Source organism: Python bivittatus, unplaced genomic scaffold (assembly GCF_059951505.1).
Source record: "Python bivittatus isolate LINGU-HERP-01145 unplaced genomic scaffold, Pbiv_v1 ctg000610_np1212, whole genome shotgun sequence".
Lineage (NCBI taxonomy): Eukaryota > Metazoa > Chordata > Lepidosauria > Squamata > Pythonidae > Python > Python bivittatus.
In genome coordinates, this window is record NW_028277088.1 from 10,365,878 (window position 1) to 10,384,765 (window position 18,888).

Here is an 18,888-nt window from a genome sequence, read left to right on the forward strand (position 1 = left end):
TCAGCCATGGAAAGCTTCAGAACAGTCACTCTTTCATAGCCCAATATACTTTATGAGGTTGTAATTCTGCAATACCTGGAGACAGCAGAATAGAAGACAAAGAACTAGAGAAAAATCACAAAATACAAAGACCTGCAAATAGAAGTAGAATGACTGTGGCAAAAGAAAGCAAAGATAGAACCAACAGTAATAGGCGCCTTGGGTGCAATCCCAAAATCTGGAGTACCACTTGAACACCATCAGCTTTGACAAAATCACCATCAGTCAATTGCTAAAGGCAGCGTTACTTGAACCAGCTTAGATCCTGGTTAACACCATCAAACAACAACATCTGCCTATCCCAGGTCCTTGGGAAGGATTCCACAGGTGGATAAAAATGCCAAATCGAGTCTAAACAACTGGCTGACTGTGCGACCAACAATAATAATAAATGTATATGCTGCCCACACCCAATGACTCTGGGTGGTTGGTGTAGATGGTCTACATATCTAATTAATTAATTAAGTCACCTATGTGAAGAGCACCAAGCTGGGGAAGGCTGGATTACAATAATTTTACTGATAAACTGCAAAAAAAAAAAAAAATCTGTTTTTTTTTTTTTTAATATCTGAAGCAGATTATAAAGAGCAATCTATGGAAAACAGTAAGTGAGCCGGGATAGTGTCGTGGTGAAAGTCTGCAGTGGTCTGTGGGAAAGACCTTGGGAGACAGGAGGGAGAGCTACAGATGGGACGACCAGCATATAAAAGATGTCTCAGCCCACAGAAGAAGGGCCATGGGAAGCATTTCAGAAGGGACCCTCCTTAGTTTTCCAGAGCATAAAAGGAGAGGAGGGGAGAAATACTTTCAGTCTTGCAAAATTCTGTTACGGTAACCTTACAGTCAATGTAGAGCTGGTACTCCTGGCTGTGCTTCTTGTTTGGACTACCTCACAGGGCTAACCAGGTGTTGGAGTGGCACTAAGGAGATGCAGGTTCTTGTCTTTCCTCAGCCATGACAGGTCCCTTTGGGCCATTCACCTCTCTCTCAGCTCAACCCACCTCACAGAGCGGTTATTGTGGGGAAAAGTTGGAGGAGGAAGTGCTGTGTAGGCCCCTTGCACTCCTGAAAGATAGGGGGAATAGAAATATAATAAAATAAATAAAAAGCTTCGAGCAATTTTTTTTTTTTAATTCTCTTCAGTAACATTTCCAACCCTATAGACTTCTCAGTGCATGATATTGCAACCTGGTGGGGTGTATAAGGTCCAGCAGATGCTTTGAAATGATCTCCTTGAGATGGATGTTATTTTTCTCCATACTGCCCCATATTATTTCTGTTGATTTTTCCTCAGGATGAATGCTATTTTTTTTTTAAGCAGGAGATGGTCTGTACCATTATGCATTTTCAGAAACATGGAAAATGGAATTTCAGAATTTAAATAGGAATGTTGCTTTTATGTGTCAGGAGATTTGTGGGAGGGAATTGTGAATGTGTGTATTTGTGGCTGTGGAGCAAACTTCTCTTGGACCTCAATTAAAGGGTAGGTGACTGTGCTTTATTTTGCCCCGACTAAAAGGGTGTTCCTTTTAGCACGTTGTTAACTACAGAGTCATCCACAGAGTGGATCAAAAAAATCAAGACGAGGACCAAAAGAGAGCCAGGTCTTTCATCACACAGTTGTGGCTGCCATCTTGACTTTTTTGCCTTCTTCCCCCACCTCCTGTGGATGCCCCTGGTGAACTACTAAATTTGTGTGGAAAACAATCAAATATTTAATTGTTTGGGGGTGGATAAGAATTCAAACCTTAATCTGCTGCACATTCAATGATCTGCTTTCCCGATGGGACAAGAATCAAATGCCTTTGCTTCGCTGAAGTCTGTCTTAAACGAACATTTGGATGCTGGGTTTCCTCTGGCTTCAAGGCTTTCCACCGCTCACAGTGCTGCCAGCTAAATGCTGTTCTCTGAACAACACATTGAGCTTGACAGCGGGCTTCCACCTTCTTGCAGGTGTACAAATCCCAACAAGTACCTAACAATCAAGGAAGTCAAAGTCACGTTCTACCCTGAAGATCTCCAAGCAGTTATATGGCCCGAAGCGCACAGTTTCATCTGAACTCCCACCATTCTCCCATCATCTTGAGTAGCCGTCACTCCGAAAGAGAGCTGTGGAAGGCAATCCTTTTGTATTCACCACACAGATGGTGAATCAGAAGAGGCAGCCCTCTGGCTGGTATCGGTTTGTGTTCATACACATCACACATCACACACACACACACAGAGATGCTGAGAGGCTAGAAGCCTGCGGTGAAAACATTGGTAATTTAAATAACAATGTGAAACTTGAAGACTCCCTTGGCCGTTTCCAATTTTATTAGGGCTGTGCTCCGCCTTGGTGCAACGCCTGAACCTGATGAGGAAGGGGGCAACTTGGTGGACTCGAACTCCCTTGAAGGGGGATACCTGACTCAAGACTGCCATCTCTTGGCTTCAGAATTCCTCTTTCAAAATGGGATTCCGTAGCTCAGTGCCCAAAAGTGATTTTAGCGACGGCCTCTTCGCTACTTTGGAGGACCGAAGGTGCAAGTTCACTAAACGTGCTTGCAGCTTGACAGTTCACCAGCACAAGTGATGAAATCATGCGTGCTTCTAGAGGGTGGTGTTGGGGAGGACACAGCCTTTGAAAGAGCCAAATGGAAATGGTCAGAGCCATGAAGAGAGTTGATCAAAAGAACATCGGCGGCCCTGAATGAGGGATTTAATTACCTGGGAAGCCAGCACAAATAGGTTATTCACGCAGAACCATTTCAGTCCAGGGAAGTCAGAAATTATTAATCCCCATTCTCTGAAGCTGCGTTAGTTATCTCACCGAGCCGTGGGCTGACACATTTCGCACGTTGGCGGACTGCAAGTTTTTATTGGCAGCTTCTGAGGTGCTAATAAAGGTAGCAAAACATCCTTACCTTTCAAAGAAAATGGCTCTTTGTGTTCCTGGAGGGCATCTGTCACATCTAGGGTGATGGAACCTTCTAACGGGCAAGGGAGAATGCCCGAGGTCCATCAGCTCAGCCACGTCTTGGCCATTCGAGAAGAGGCTGTGGTGTGCCCAGGCCACTTAACTCATTGGTTAAGACCTGGCAACCACATTTGTATAACATGGAACATGCTAAGTTGGATTGGTATTAACCTTGGTTTGTGACATATGTAAAAATGGGCCAGTGTTTTATCTGTGGAGTCCTGCCAACTATCTTGACTGTTACACACACGCATGCCCACACTCCAAGGGCACTCCTAGCAATCCGATTAAGTGTGTTCTCTGAAACCAGCTGTTAGATGTAGGGATGTCCACAGGGCGTGGTCAAAAAAGTCAAAATGGTGGCCACGGAGGTGCAATCGATGCTTGGCCTGTTTTTTGCATCCAAGGCATATGACATGAATGTTGCCATCTTTATTTTTATTAATTTTATATGCAGTTTATGTCGTATTTGGTATGGTTTTTATTTTTCCTATGTTTAGCATTGTTTTTATTCCCTACCTTGGATGTTTTAACTTGTATCACTTCTTTGTAAGCTGCCAGAGTCTCCTTGGATTGCAATGGCAAATAAATATGTTTAAGAAATACGTAAATAATGAGCAAAGCTCCAATCACACCGTTGTGACTGCCATCTTGACTTTTTTGATCCCACACTGTAGATCGGTGTTTCTCAGTCTTGGCAAGTTTAAGATGGATGGACTTCAACTCCCAGAATTCCCCAGCCAGCAAGGGGAATTGCTGGAGATAAACCAGAATTGTTACCCAGGCCAGGGGCTGAAACATTTTTTAAGTGCAGAACAATGAGATAACATTCAGAAGCACCTCAGGCAGAAACCTCCATAATTCATTGAAGTGTAAGAATGAGGAGGAAGTACAGCAAAATCAGACTTGACTCTGTTATTATAGCCACTCTCAATAAAATTGCTTTAGCATTACTACAGTTGATTTCCTCATCTGGTCTACCTAGTAGGGTTGACAGAGGCCTACAGAGAGCCAACATTTTATGTTTCTGAGAAATACTGCAACCCGCCCCCGCAACCTGCCCCTGCAAAAAATGGCCTGTCCTTGTGTTATAAAGATAGGATTAAACCAGGATTTCCCAAACTTGTTGGAGGAACTCTAGGATTCCATGAGAACTTGATGAGCCTTCATGAGAAACGAATGCAGTGTTTCTCAACCTTGGCAACTTGCTGGCTGGGGAGTTCTGGGTGTTCAAGTCCACACATCTGAACGCTGTGGAATTCTGGGAGTGGAAGTCGATATGTCTCAAAGCTGGGGAATTCTGGGAGTTGAAGTGCACACATCTTAAAGTTGCCAAGGTTGAGAAACACTGGACTTAGGCAAAAAAAAAAAAAAGTTCACTAGCATGCAGCCGTGTTTCTATCACTAGAGTGTTGTTTTGTGGTTGGGGGCCCAGGATTTTAAGTAAAAGGTTCTATGGGCTGAAATAGTGTGAAAACCCCTGGATGGGACAAAAACAGTGGATCCCAGAGAGGAGGCTATTGAGTTCATGAGTTTTCAGATCTGTTTTGGTTGTGACTTCATTCCTCAGGACCAGCATAAGAGGCTCTTTGTACCCCTAAGTCTCTTCCCATCCCATGAGCTTTTTATTTGTATCAACCATTATCCACACTTTCCTCTTTCTTTTTCTTTCTTTCTTGCTTGCTTGCTTTCCCCTTCCTTCCTTCCTTCCTTCCTTCCTTCCTTCCTTCCTTCCTTCCTTCCTTCCTTCCTTCCTTCCTTCCTTCCTTCCTTCCTTCCTTCCTTCCTTCCTTCCTTCCTTCCTTCCTTCCTTCCTTCCTTCCTTCCTTCCTTCCTTCCTTCCTTCCTTCCTTCCTTCCTTCCTTCCTTCCTTAGAAGGCTGCCTGACTCCACTGAGACTCTTGGGCAGAAATTGGTAGGTTGGAATTCCCTTGAAGTGGGCTACCTGACTCTTGGAAGAAGAGTCAGGTTTGACAAACATTTTTGACCAAGGGCATGGCAGGGGCCAACATATTTCTGGGGAGATGTTGTTCCAGAAGGCAAGCACTGTGACAGAGAAGGCACCAGAATGTGTTGTCTGCATCACAATGTGGCAACCCACATGCACCAATGCGAGTCAGCAGGCTTGGGTGCCTGCCTGCCTGCAAAGGGCCCTTCAGATACAAATCTGGTGTTTATCTTTCAAGAAATGAGGTTTAGAAACGCTGAAGACATCCGTGTGCTCTACCCAAATGTCTGGTTTGGGTTTTTTCCATAACTTCCTTTAAAAGAAAAGGAAAGGAAGGGGAAAAAAACAAAACTAAACTAAACTAAACAAGGGACGGCTGTTGTTGTGTAGCCATGCTGGGGAAAAACAATATCTCAGCCCTCCAACAAACAGAAGGCAGCAGAATCTTGGTGATGAATACAGAAGGAAATCTAATTTAAAGGGAGCCACCTGGGCTGGTCTGCTTAACCTCATGCCTGAGGGAACTAGGAGGGTCCTGGATGAAAACCTGCTTGTAGGACCGGACTAGTAATGCTTTGTATGAGGGTAGATCATAAGGTCCTTTTCCTTCTCTGCTGCAGCCTTTTAAGCACTTTTCTCTCTCCCAAGGGTGATGTGTGTGAGCCTGTTGGTATGACCAGCTCAGAACTGGAGAAACCCTTAGAGCAGTGTTTCTCAACCTTGGGAACTTTAAGACGTGTGGACTTCAACTCCCAGAATTCCCCAGCCAGCATGGCTGGCTGGGGAATTCTGGGAGTTGAAGTCCACACGTCTTAAAGTTCCCAAGGTTGAGAAACACTGCCTTAGATGAAACAGAGAATATCAGTGACCTGCTGAAGTTACCCCCAGCAGAACGGTAACAGCTCTGGAAGCATCAGACCATCACGAATGGTCCACTTTCTCACTCCAGACCCACCAGTCTCTTCTGGTAGGTAACCTGCCCAAAGTTGCAGCATGTCTAGCACCAGGGCAACTATCCCAAAGTTCAACTATGAGGTAGAAATGTGGGCAGTGACCTTGCTTGTCCGTTGCTTAGTTGGATTTTAGCAACTAAGACTGAAGCAACGTTTTTGCTGTTATATTTGATGCCACACCCAAAGTGATACTTCTGTCTTGATCCGTATGACAAGGGCAGAAGGACAGCTTAAGAAAATACTTTCTTGACCTCGTTCAGATGTCAAAACAAGCTATGTTGTCTGAGTAAAGGAGATTTAAATTGCCGCTCCAAATTGAGAAAGAGCAACTCTTTATGCATGGTACATCAATAGGTAGTAATCAACTTTACGGAAGCATCGCTTAGCTTGCGTGCTATCATCTTGCCTATAAAAATATAATGGGAGACTTGCCCAAAGCCTTCTTGAAAAGATGTTATACCATGACTGCAACAATGCCCTGATTTACCAGGTTAGTTACTTTGTCTATAAAAATATTTGTTTACGTGATTTGTAAGTGGTGGATTCTTTATTATTTTATTATTTATTAAATGCTCAAGAACTGATTGCTCACAGTAATGTTATCGTGGATTCTTTCTAAGAATAGCCTCAAGTGATCCATCGGTTCAAAATGGGGACAGCATTTGTTTACCTCTGGTCTTACAACTGGAACCCTAACCCTAACCCTAACCCTAACCCTAACCCTAATCCTAATCCAATCTACCAAATTTGGCCTGAGGTGTCATAAACTCTTCAGTCTTGCACAAATTTATAATGTATGATTATTAAGTATTGCTGTGTATTTCAGGAATAATATTGCTCCAGCAGTAATGCTGAATCAGTTTGCATGCCTAGAACTAATCTATCAAAAAGTCTAGAACCATGCAAAGAGCGCCTTGCACATGCACACAACTTTGTAGTTGCTAAGCGATTTTAAAGAAATGTGTCTTAAGTTACAGAGAATGGGTTTTAATAGGCTGCTCTGCTGTTGCTTAGCAAACACCAAGGGTGTCCTTTGCCTCCTGAGGAGAAGGAGGATCCTTAACAAATGTGCATCCCTGATCTAATGAATGGAAGCCCAGTATTGTTGGTTCACTGGTTCCACCACTCTCAAGCTGCTCTTAGTGTAAGGAATTTTTTCATCAATCAGAAACTGTTTAGTTCCCCTGTTCCTCCTATCAACCTACCCCATTCTACCTTTATCTTTTTTTATGTGCAGGTGGAACTATTACTGAACAAAGGATTGGACTTATTTCTTCTGACATTTCTATTTTTCTAATCATGCCTTGGAGATGGGCCTGAGAAGCCGTCCACAAAACAGCACTGGTGTTTTAAAACAGCTGTTTTGCTTTGCAGCATGTTGCCTTCCTTCTGATTATTTGTTTGAATTAAAAATATATTTAAAGGGGAATCAGGTGGGGTGCGTGCAGGCAGAGGTGTCTGCAGGCAGAGATTGGAGCCCATAAGGATCAAATGGGAGAGCTGGAGACCAAAGCAAACCACAGACCAAACAGTATCCTCAGAAGGGTTGCTCAGATCGTGCTACAGAGAGTGAGGCATTTCTTAATGAGGAAGCAGCTTCCTTGAAAAGAAACAGAAAAATAAGAATGAAAAAGAGTGCATCCTTGTAGTCTCTGAAATAATCAATCAGTAACTCCTTATGACATTGACTAAAATTAGCCCTATCTTTCTTTTTGCCCACATGAATGCTAGAAGGTGAGAAAAACTGAGCAAACTCATTGCTCGCTTTCTCCCTCTTTCTCTCTTCTCTTGCCGGTCCCTGCCAGGAGTGATCTTCTGTGTTCGATTTCAGCTTGAAGCAAATTTGTACCCAGCTCTTAAAGGGGAAAGTTGAAAGTTTCCTCAGACAGAGTTCACTGCTTTTGTGCAATCGTATTTTGCTGCTGGGTACTCACTCCAGGTGTTTGAGCTGCTTGGGATAAAATTGAAGTAATACAAAAAATCTCAGCCAAAACAATGCTGTTATTTAAAGAAAGGGAAACAAACTTCCACCAGCTTTGCCTGGGATTAAAAACTAATGTTTTCTCTAATTTCTCGAAGGGGCAGGAGAACAAATACAATCCCTTTAATAGAGGATGGATTGAAAGTGGGGTTGAATGCCAGTTTGGAAGGAGCCTGGTCACGGTCAGGCATCTCCACTGTCAACCCTCCCTTTGCTTTCTAGCTAGAGTTTTCTCTAAAGCAGAGCTATTGGAATCAATGGGCATTCATGCCACCAGGTGTTAGGGAACCCAAGAGAAGGTGCGTGTGTCTGCCAGGACCTTCTCTTTGCTTGCTGTGGTTGCTTCTCTTCCCCTTGTTCCCATTTGTTACTGTATATGCTGGAGAGGAGAAAAACCCATGGGGTCACCCTAACGGTGGCTGCTGGGGCGGTTCTGTTCTCTTCGGCAGCCAAAGGAGAAATGGCCACGGAGGCACAGAGTCCCAGGGCTGGACAGGAGGGGTGGCCCCGCAGCAGGCCAATTGGAGCCCTGGAGGTTGCTGACTTCCCTCAGGCTCCTCCCACATGCAAATTAGAATCCTTGCAGAGGAGGCTGTTCTGCATTTTCTGATGGAAAAGGCCCTTTTCTGGCCAGATCACTTCAATCTGGCTTCAGCCTGCCTCAGTGGCAGGCTGGCACCCCGCTGTTGTGAGGACATGTGCTCAACAGATGATTCATAGGTCATTCTTATTCTCTATTGTATGTTCTAACCCAATCCACATATTTTGCAATGTATGGCACTCGGTCATCAGCCACTGGAGCAGCCTGTAAGGCAGTGTTGTCCAAACTTGGCCACTTTAAGATGAGTGGACTTCAACTCCCAGAATTCCCCAGCCAGCCATGCTGGATGGGGAATTCTGGGAGTTGAAGTCCACTCATCTTAAAGTGGCCAAGTTTGGACAACACTGCTGTAAGGCCTTCGAACAGACAAGAACAATCTTGGTGTTGGTAAAAGAGGGTGTCTGGACGAAGCCTTTGTATCATCATCTTTCCACTGGTCTGCACCATCTCTGGCTTCGCACAGCTAGGACATCATAGGAACTTCTCCCACGAGCCTTTTCCATAGTGGTCCTATTTCCGTTGCTAAGGGGATTTCTCCTCTGGTGAAGTTCAGAGAAACCCATCCAGCCTGCAGAAATGTTCTATTTCAAAGAGACATTTACAGCTGTGGTTAAAAGAAAAAAAAAACCTTTGCAAAGGGAGGACAGAGTGAAGCAAAATCAGCAAACAATCAAAGAGCTTTTTTTTTTTTCTTGGCATTTTATTCACTTATAACAGAAACATTCACTTATCAGGTATCACTGAAGTGCAATTTACAGAATTTAGCAGCAAATTCACACCTGGAAATTGTTATTTTTGTTTGTACAAATCTTACAAATGTACATCCATTCGTACAGTATTGCCATTCATTCATGCTCACTATATACACTGTCTTCTCTTTGAATTCCTAGTGCAGCGCCATTCTCTCCTGTGTTGAAAATGTGGATGTAGAATTGGGAAGAAGCTTCATTACAAAATGTCGGGGTATTGCATGAACTTTGGACTTTGAACTCAAACTCTGAAAGGACAAGGCTAAAATTGTCAGGGTTTTCCATGGAGTTATCAAATACTCCCCACAGTAAAGTTTATGGTGTGAGAAACATCTGCCATAATTCTTGTCTTGTCTATATTTGTTGAGTCTATATTGTCTTTAACTGGTGGACTGAGTGAACTGGTCACCCCTAAAACTACAAGAATGCTTGTATAAGCAGAAAGCAAGGTAAAAATATCGTCGTCGTCGTCATCCTCAAGAGCTCTGTGACTGGCAACATATTTGCCAAGTATTAGGTAGTTCTGCCCACAAAAGCTTCCCAAAAGAACCAACATCATTACTTTGACAACAATGATTAGGAGCCTTAAGAAAATGTTTCCAATGTTATTTGGGGATCTTGGGTAGGTTAAGGAGCAAGCATGGAGTTGGTGCTGAACTGAGATTCCAGAGTGCAACATGAACAGCCTTATTGCTCCTCAGGCCTTGTGTAAGGCAGTTCACTAGACTTCTTCCGACAGGAGTTGCAGGAAGTTCTCTTGTATGGATGGGGTCCTGGGTTACCGCCAGCTCCCAAGAAAGGAAGGGGCAGAGGAAGATCCCTGTATGCGCCAGAGCACAGGAAATGCCACCTATTATTGTGTTTCAGTGAAATTCCGCAAGTTGGTTTCATATATGGAAGAGAAATGCTGTATTTATGTGGAAATTCTAAGAAAGCATTACACATTTTTCAGCTATAAAGATAACTTCGGAAAAACCACCCTGTTAGTAAATGGCACTTTAATGTGATCTATTAGCAGCTTTGGCCCAAGTATTGGAACACAAAACCAAGTTGCAGAGATGTTATTATTACATTTTATCTAACTTTCCTCCAAAGGCTACCTTTTCGTTTAGGATTCACATATCACTTCTCATTTTAACCTTACAACAACCCTGTGAGGTAGGTTCCACTGAGCTATTGCGACTGACTCACAGTCTCCCCCAGGCAGAGTTTCAGGGAAAGGCCAATCTTTTCTAAGTAGCAACTCCATGGACGATTCTGCACTGGCTCTCTGGGAGCTACTCTGATGTGCTTGAGTCTGATGGGAAAAAAAAAAAAGATAATGTGCTAGAGCCCCCCCGGTCTGTACCTCGTAACCATGTTTGAGGTTGACCAAAAGCATCCCGTACTTGGAAAGTTAATACACTAATAAGAACACTTAGCTTCAGAGTGGGGAAAATTTGGGGGCAGGGGCAGTAAAATACCTCCAGGCATCCTGATGCATTCTGAACCTGGGATTTTTAAAAACATATGGACAGGCTCTCCATGATGAGATTTAAGATGCAATCCTATCTTCCTTTAGAATAAGGAGCACTCAAGCCAGTGGAGTTTACTTCTGAGCAAACATGGACGAGGCTGGACTACATAGGGCAACAAATATGAAATTCCATTAATTCCAGCAAAATTTAGGTACTTAACCTGTTCTGGATTCTTCCTGAAACTATTCTCTCCTTGCTGTTCCCAATTTCATACATTCTTGGATTGAGGGACCAATGTTTCCCAAGGTTGTGATTTTTTTTTTTTTTTGAAGGCTTAAAGGAGTAGCTCTAATTCTTTGGGGTTTGTGGGTATTTTTGGAAATTTGAGAATGTGACTGTGGGTGCTCTCACAAAATGGCCATTAAGAAGATGGCCAGTCATAAAACATCCTCTTATGAAAGCAAATTGGCAGGTTGCTTCCTGCCATCCCCTTTCACAGGATGTTCCCCAACATACCCCAACTTCTGTCTTCTTTCTAGCAGGTGGGCACATGTCCATACAGAATGTTGCTGACACTTTTAATATTCTGAAACTACGTACAGGAATCTTGGAGGATTCAAAGTCTTTCTTGGAAGTAAAGATAATTCTGGAATCACTGTTTCCTTTTGGTCTGTGACAATGTTTACATTTTTTTTGAAACTTGAAAGTATATCTTCTTTCTCAATTTGGATAGAGACAAGAAGTATGGTGAGCTACCATGGAGGTGTCCATGGAGATGCTAGCTCAAGGTCTGGTGGCGAGTCTCAATTTCAAAATGAAGCACTTGTTATCTCAAAGCCTTCCTTATTCCTAACCTGCTGAATTTGTGTTTTCTATTATTTCTATTCTAAATAGGGGTTTTTTTTGGTAGTTAACATGGAATGTATTATTTGTTCAAAACGTATCTGTAAGGGAAGTGTTCCTTTTTTTCCCCTTAAATCTAATTAAAATTTCTAGTTTATCACAATAATTTCATTTGTACAAGACACTATAGCTACATCTTGTAATTTATCTAAAAAATAAAAATTTCATTAAAATACAGCAGCTAGTCCTATCCTGTGATATTAATGAACAAATGTATTTACTCGGTATGGCTCTCAAGACCTTATATACAGAGCATCTAACTTTATTCGCAGAAAACGGGTAGCATCAAAGGAGTTCTGGGGCAGAGGTCTGGATGGAGCAGGCATGAGAATGAGGTCTGCACCTGTGTCTGAGACATAACTCTGTTGGATAGCTCTAAGAAGATACACCAAGACAGATCAGGAGCAGCAGGTTCATATATACACAGTTCATGAAAGCCAAAAGTTAGAAACAATAACACTATACTCGCAAATCCTGTCACGTAAAATGAAAAAAGAACTACAGTTTGGGTAGAGGTTAATTCTGGAGGTGCTTAGATTTTCCATAACTTTTTTCCTTTGGGCATCCTAAATAACTTGTGCATCAGATGAGTATCCTGCCAACTATTTACGGTACTACCAGTCCAATCTGGTGGAGCTGGACTACACAGTGTTAAATGGAGGTGATGAGGTTTGCAGTCCAACACATATGGAGAACACCAAATCTTGGAAAGACAAATTAGAGGTTTTTTCTCACTTCACAAAAATGTTCTACACATGTACCTTGATTGATGGCAGCAACAGAGGACTGTTTAGCATATTTAAAAACAATGCCAGGTTGTGCACCTCAATCAACTCAAGGAGAAAGTTAGATGGTGAAAGAAATGCGATGCCTTTTTTTGGCACAATTGTGCTAACTAGGGAACTAAGGAAGCCTTGTTCATAGGATGTTGTGCTCTTTGAGACTGCCCGTGGGACTAATGCACATTTGGGAAACTGATCAGAACTATGCAGAAGATGGAACCCCCACCCCCCACCCCCGGTTTTAAAACCTGAACAGGTTTCTGAATTGTGCATCTAAAGAAGCCATAATGTCTTACATGGGCCTCAAATTCTCCCTCATTTAGAATTGGAGGCTCAACCTTTCCTGGCCAACAGATCTGTGGACAAACATGAAACGGGAGGCTCACCCTACGTTTTCCTTCTGATCCATCTCTGCACTGCAAATAAATTAGAGAACCAGTATGAGATCTTTCACGTCATGCTTGACAGGTGAGACAATATGAGCAAACAGTGTAGGAGAAGAGTTAGCATCCTATTTGGGGCTGGAGCTACTCTGCTAATATCAGTGTATGCTAATTCCTGTTCCTTCTAAATGGAATGTTTCCTGAGCATTCCCCCTTCAGAAAAACACCCCAATTCACACTAAGTTGATACTGGAATATTTTAAACATACAACTGAATTGCTTTCCGCTGGCATTTGTGCAGTACTAATGTTCTTTGCCAGTTCCTGCAATTTCAGATTTTTGAACTGGCTGGCCCTAGACCAGATTGTAATAAGGATCTCAGAAGACTTCAGTGCTAAAGATTGTGCTAAGGACAAAAGGAGTGTGCTACTGACAGTTCCACTGAGTTTCAGAGCCCAGTTAATATCTTTTCCATTCTGCACATAGTTGCAAGCAATGGCAAGCAGATCTGTAAATGGAATATAATGCAGTTTGACTTTAATATGGTATCTGCATCAGGGAGGTCTCCCTGTGATGTGCTTTCAATCAACTTGAGGTTTGCAGGTCAGGCCATCTTTTGCAGTAATGGGCATGTCTGTACCTCTTATAATCAGAGTGCAAAAAATGTGATTTCTGAGAAGCATGCAACCCAACGGGCCATCTGGTGCAGGATGCAATGCCCATGTTCCAGAATTTTACCCCTACCAAACTCCTATTTCTCCCAGCTGTGACCCTGCTGTGCCTTTTACCAACCCTCTTCCACTGAAGCTGCCTCCTCTAGTTCCTCAGTGTGAGTTTTCAGATCGTTGCCTTTCCTCCCTTTCCTGCCATACTCCAGCCTGAGCCATCCATATGCTGCCTCCCAACTCTTTTGCAATGTCTTCTTGTTGTGCCTTCTACCATTTTAAAAAAAAATTATAGAAAGTAACACCATCTTCCTTCTTTTCAGAACTGCAGGTGCCTCTCATGGGTTGGAGCCCAGAGGAGAAGGACAGACCCATTTGATTCTCTCGGAGCGGGGCAAGCAGGCTGCTCTAGGGCTATGTTCAATATGCCAGATACGGAGCCCTCCCAAAGGTCAACTGGAGATGATGGGTATCACTTGCCGTATATTTGCTGGGTGCAACCAGCTGCACAATAGACTTTTTGTATGTCAGGAACAGGATAAGGATAGCCATGATGTGGCATCAGTCAGTCCTGGAACCATCATTTCTTAAGTGCAAGACATAGACGTGCAAGATTTTCCTTACTGCTTTCTGAAATACTCTGCCCCTTGCAGTGAACGGCCAGAAACTTTCAACCTAGACTTTGGGCAACGGCTTGCTTTTCTATTTTCCTGATTTGGAAGTACTGAACAGCATTCCTGAAACTCTGGGGTGCCACTGTGAAGGCTTGTAGTCTGAAATCCCACCTCCTCCCTCTCTCACACACACATACAGAGAGACACAGACACACGACTTTCCATGTTTCAGGGGATGCTGATTCCTGCACGTGTCTGCTACCTAGACACATCTCTTGTCCTCCAATGATAATTATTGCACTAACGGTGAAGAGGAACACCAGAGGGCTGATGCTTTTGTTTGTTTTTCAGCCAGACGCAACCTGCAGCCTGCTGTTGCCTGAAATACAGGTGCTGCTTGGATAATTACAGCAATGTGCTACAAACAAGGAACAAACAGTGAAGGTCGTTTTTGTAACCTGGGCTTGTATATCCTTGAGAAGGGATGGGTATGTAAAAGCAGTTTCCTAAAGTCAGGTTCAGTGCATTAACCAGAATGTATCTTATATCTAACACATTTTTCTGGTACAGAGTTCTGACTTGGGTTGAACGGGGTCTCAGACTGCATCTCTCGGGCTCCTGTACAGTCTTTGCTCTTCCCTCCAGTCTTTTCAATGGGGTCATGTAACCAGGATGCTAAATGATTCACACCGTGAGTAGAAATTGATCTTGCTCTGGGGGTTTTTTCACCCAAGTGCCCAGGCCTGCCTTCTGAAATGCTCTGAACAGCTGCTGTTTGGCAGACTGATAGACGTGTGCCACTAGCTTGGCCTCGCTGTACACTGATGGCACTTCTCCATGGCTTGATATCGATGTGCTCAGCTGCAGGGGGAAGAGAAGGGAGGGGGAAAGTCAGATGCCAGCGAACAAAGAGCTAAAGCATCGGGCTCTTCTGCAGCTCTGTATCACCATTTCATCTGCATCTCTTAAGCTACAAAGAAATTGTGAGCTTTACATGTAACAGGATTCAGGGAAGAAACATTTGACGAGATCTGGGCCTCACTGCACAGAGAGTGCCAGACTACCATCTTCACACAAAAGGGGATTTTGGAGTGCCCAACCAACCAATATTGTACATCATTTGGAAGAATGCCCAGAGTGCTATACTTGTAAATTCTACCAGTTAATTCACATTCCTCTTTTGGACAGATTTTTTTTGGAAATGTTGTAAAGCCCATGACAAAGAATGGTCATTGGAATGTGTTAGTTCCTTCCAAATGGACTTCCATTCTTCTAAATGGTTCCATTTTGCTCATTTGGAAGGAACCAAAGTATTCTGAAGGCCACATTCATTTGCCATTTGGGAGAGGGAAGCAAAATCAAAAAGACTGCCATGTTCAGTGGTATAAATAATCCAATATGTTTCTAATAACAAACAGCAAAGGCATTGCTCTTTTTTTTTTTTTTAAACCTTCATAGCATTCCCAAATTCATATTCATAGAAGTGAAGCTTCACTTCATCTGAAATTTGGTGATGCTTTATTTAAAAGCCAATCATCTCTCCACATTTCTTGGGGGTAGGAGGAACAGAATTCCCCCCCTTCTCCTTCTTGTTATTCTGTGAAGCTTCTGATATTACTCCTGGGTTCCAAACGCTGGGCTAAACAAGAATTTGAATCATTCTGTAGATTAGCAGAAATAGATTTTCAAGGCTAAGGTGTTCACAGCAGTATCTGCTGGCGAATGAGGTTCACAGAAGTGAAAACCACACTATGGAAGCCTCACTCCTTGTTTACCTATGTCATGAGTAGGACACATGTAAAAAAGAGGCAAAACTTTGTGTACCTTTGGACACCATCTTGACGTTTTTGATCCCCCTCGCCTGGGTCTACATCCAATTAACTGTATTCACATGCAACGTAAATTTCTGTATATGTGGATACCCTCTATTGAAACTTTCTCCTTCTTCCTGCCATCAATGCTGCCATATGCAAGTCCCTCTCAGTTTCTCCTTCTCCTCCTACAAAGACAACTCTTCTGGGCAGTTACACCATTGCTAGTGGATGGGCCTTTTCATTTGAAAGAATCTTGTGTATGGCACATACTGAAAAATAAGCATAGGTATCACAGCTTTTATCCGTATGCAGTGATTGACATCCTTCCAACCAAAGACACATTCTTACTTTCTAAGGTTTGAGATAAGATTATTTTGATACTGAATTTCAAAAGCTGTAATCTAATTCTTTAAGCAAATGGAGCTCATAGAGAAAGCCAGTCTATGGTGACAGCAAGGATCCAGGTCAATTTGGTGCAGAATTTCTGATGTTCTGATTTGGTTCCGCTTTGCACAGCCAGGGCCAGGAGCATCTGTGGGGGTCAAAAAAGTCAAGATGGCACCTATGCAATTGAAGCCCTTCTCTTTTAAAAAAAGGGCAGGACATGTTGACTTTTTTGGATTAAAAAAAAGATACTTTTATTTTTGTTGTGATTTATATATCTATACTTGTCCATTATTTCTATTGTGTTTTGCTAAGGTCTTAAATTGAAAACCAGCTTTGTAAATATACAAATGCTCAAGACTCCATGGAAAGAAAAACTGCATGCTGACATTTAGAGGAAGGATTTGAATGAGTGAACATTTGAGACAGAGAAAAGATGATGCTTCAAGTGAAAGCACAAGTAGAGATCTCCTTTCTGATGTGATACTGATAACATATGCTATAAGAGAGAGCAGTAATCGAGCATCAGGGATTTGTTCAGAGTGCAGAGCTGAGAGGCTGCATTGCTGAGTAGGAGAACTTTATGAAATAACCTGCAACCGAGGTGCCTGCTAGAAACAGCCTTTAACTTTTAAAACACACATCTGTAATTCAATGATCACTTCCAGCCCCTGTGCATCTGGGGTTGAAGACGATGATTGTTTTTATTTTATCAACTTCTTGTTTTGCACAATTAAATCAATGACATTGTTCCTGAACTGCCTAGGACACAAGGCAGCCAAGCTGAGAGTGAGAATTTAAAATGTGGGGGAAATCATGGAGGCTGGAGAATCCAGTAAGAGAGCAAATATTCAGTCAAGGGAGTGACCCAGCACCCTTCTGAGGATGTTTCTTTCATGACTTTTACACATTCTGAAACATAGGCATGTGTACAGAGGGGACATCTTGTCAAAGGAATTGAAGCAGAGACAGAAGCCAGAGGCTCCTTCTTTATTCATCTCTTTATCTCTGCTCTGCTCTCTCCTGATGGGAAGCTGGATTTGTCAAGACTTCTCTTCAGCCTACTTCCTACAGGAAAAAGAGGATTTCCTGACTTTCATCCTTTCCCCAACCATGAGGATAGACCTTTCAGAGACACAGGTGTTCTGTTGCACCATGTAAGCTCCTTAATAAACTTTACCTGTTTATTCAAGAATCTGTCTCTACATCCTCATTATAGGCTTGGTTCTACCCACATGCACATGGTCTGCTAAATATAAACCACAGTGAATGAACCACTGGAGTCCAACCAGGGTTATCTCAATTTTTACTCCTTCAAAAGGTTGATAATAGGTATCATCTTCTACTTTTTCTTTCTCTAAAGTTGATGCAGCCAAGGTGGAAAAGAAACGTTACCAAAAACACACAATTGCTCCATACATATTTCATGCAGTCTCCAGAGATACAAAGATATTTTGAGCAGCAACAAAAAAAGCCATGGCTTTCATAGTTAACAGATTGTACCTTAGCAATGCACAATAGGGTATTGGCTTAAATGGCTTTTAGAAACATTAGAGAAAGGCTCATCCTTGCATCTGGCTAACCATGGGAATAAACGCCTTGCTAACAATTTTTAGAGAATATGCCTTCAATCACATCTGGAAAAGCAGCCATAAGTCTCATGAAAACACAGTATATTCTTTGATTCAGTGGAAGGCATGCTTTGGCTTTGATTTCTGTATGAAGTAGGAGTTGGATCCTTCCACTCTACCCTCAGGCCTTAGCAAGTGGAAGGGAGTCATAGAAACATAACACTGCAAGGACTCAACTCTTATTCTATGCAGAAATCAAAGCCAGCTCACCTTATCTCAGTTGGAAGTTAAACAGGGTGAGGCCTGGTTGATGTTTGGATGGGACACAGCCAGGGAGCACGAGGGCAAAGAAGTCAAAAGACATCGCAGAAGAAGGCAAGGCCAAACCACTTCCATGCTGCTGCCAAAAAATTGCACAGATGTGCCCATGAAGTTACCAGGAGTTAAGCTTTCCTTATTCATTTATTCAAAAGGTGTATATGGTTGGTAATTGGATCTAAATAAGTTTGTCTGATGCAGAGAACGGAAAATATGTACATTTGATCTTCGCACTTGCAAGGGCAGCCCATGACTTTTGGACAAGGATGTCCATGCTAAAATACTGAATAAAGGTTTGCAGTTGATGAAATTTGGTGAGAGATGAAAGATGTCCTCTACCACCCAAGTGGCCCAGTTTTGTTTTCACTAATGCAACTCACACTTACCCTTCCATAAAGTTTTGCCCACTGAGTATAAAACATGTGCTTGCAGAGTCGTGAAGAACTCCCACAGTTTTTTTTCCCTGTTGTGGCATTAATAAGTTCTAAGTCTGCTGTGCCTGCTATCCAATTCACGCTGAAACCAGGAGATTTCCCTGCCCGCCTCCTCTCAGCATTACTTACTCCTGTCAAAGGGAAAGCAGAAAACATCAAGCATTAAAAGCAATAGTTCTGGCAAATAAGAAATGGAACTTCCATTTTATTGGGAAATAAACTGTATTTCCATACCTATATACAAATCAATATATTCTGATCCTTTGACTGGGATCTGCTTGGCACAATATACGTTTTTAGGGACAATTCAATTAATGCTGTTGAAATATAATT

At 42.6% G+C, this 18,888-nt stretch overlaps 1 protein-coding gene across 1 annotated transcript in view; it reads right to left on the reverse strand.

Moving 5' to 3' along the window:
* Window positions 1–14,718: 14,718 nt before the first annotated feature.
* Window positions 14,719–18,888, reverse strand: part of ADARB2 (adenosine deaminase RNA specific B2 (inactive)) — a 391,861-nt gene continuing 387,691 nt past the window's right edge. The window contains exons 10-11 of the mRNA XM_088150229.1: window positions 18,508–18,686; window positions 14,719–14,895 (exon numbers count right to left, since the gene is read on the reverse strand). Coding sequence (XP_088006355.1) covers window positions 14,719–14,895; window positions 18,508–18,686 — 356 coding nt within the window. The remainder of the gene's footprint in view (window positions 14,896–18,507; window positions 18,687–18,888) is intronic.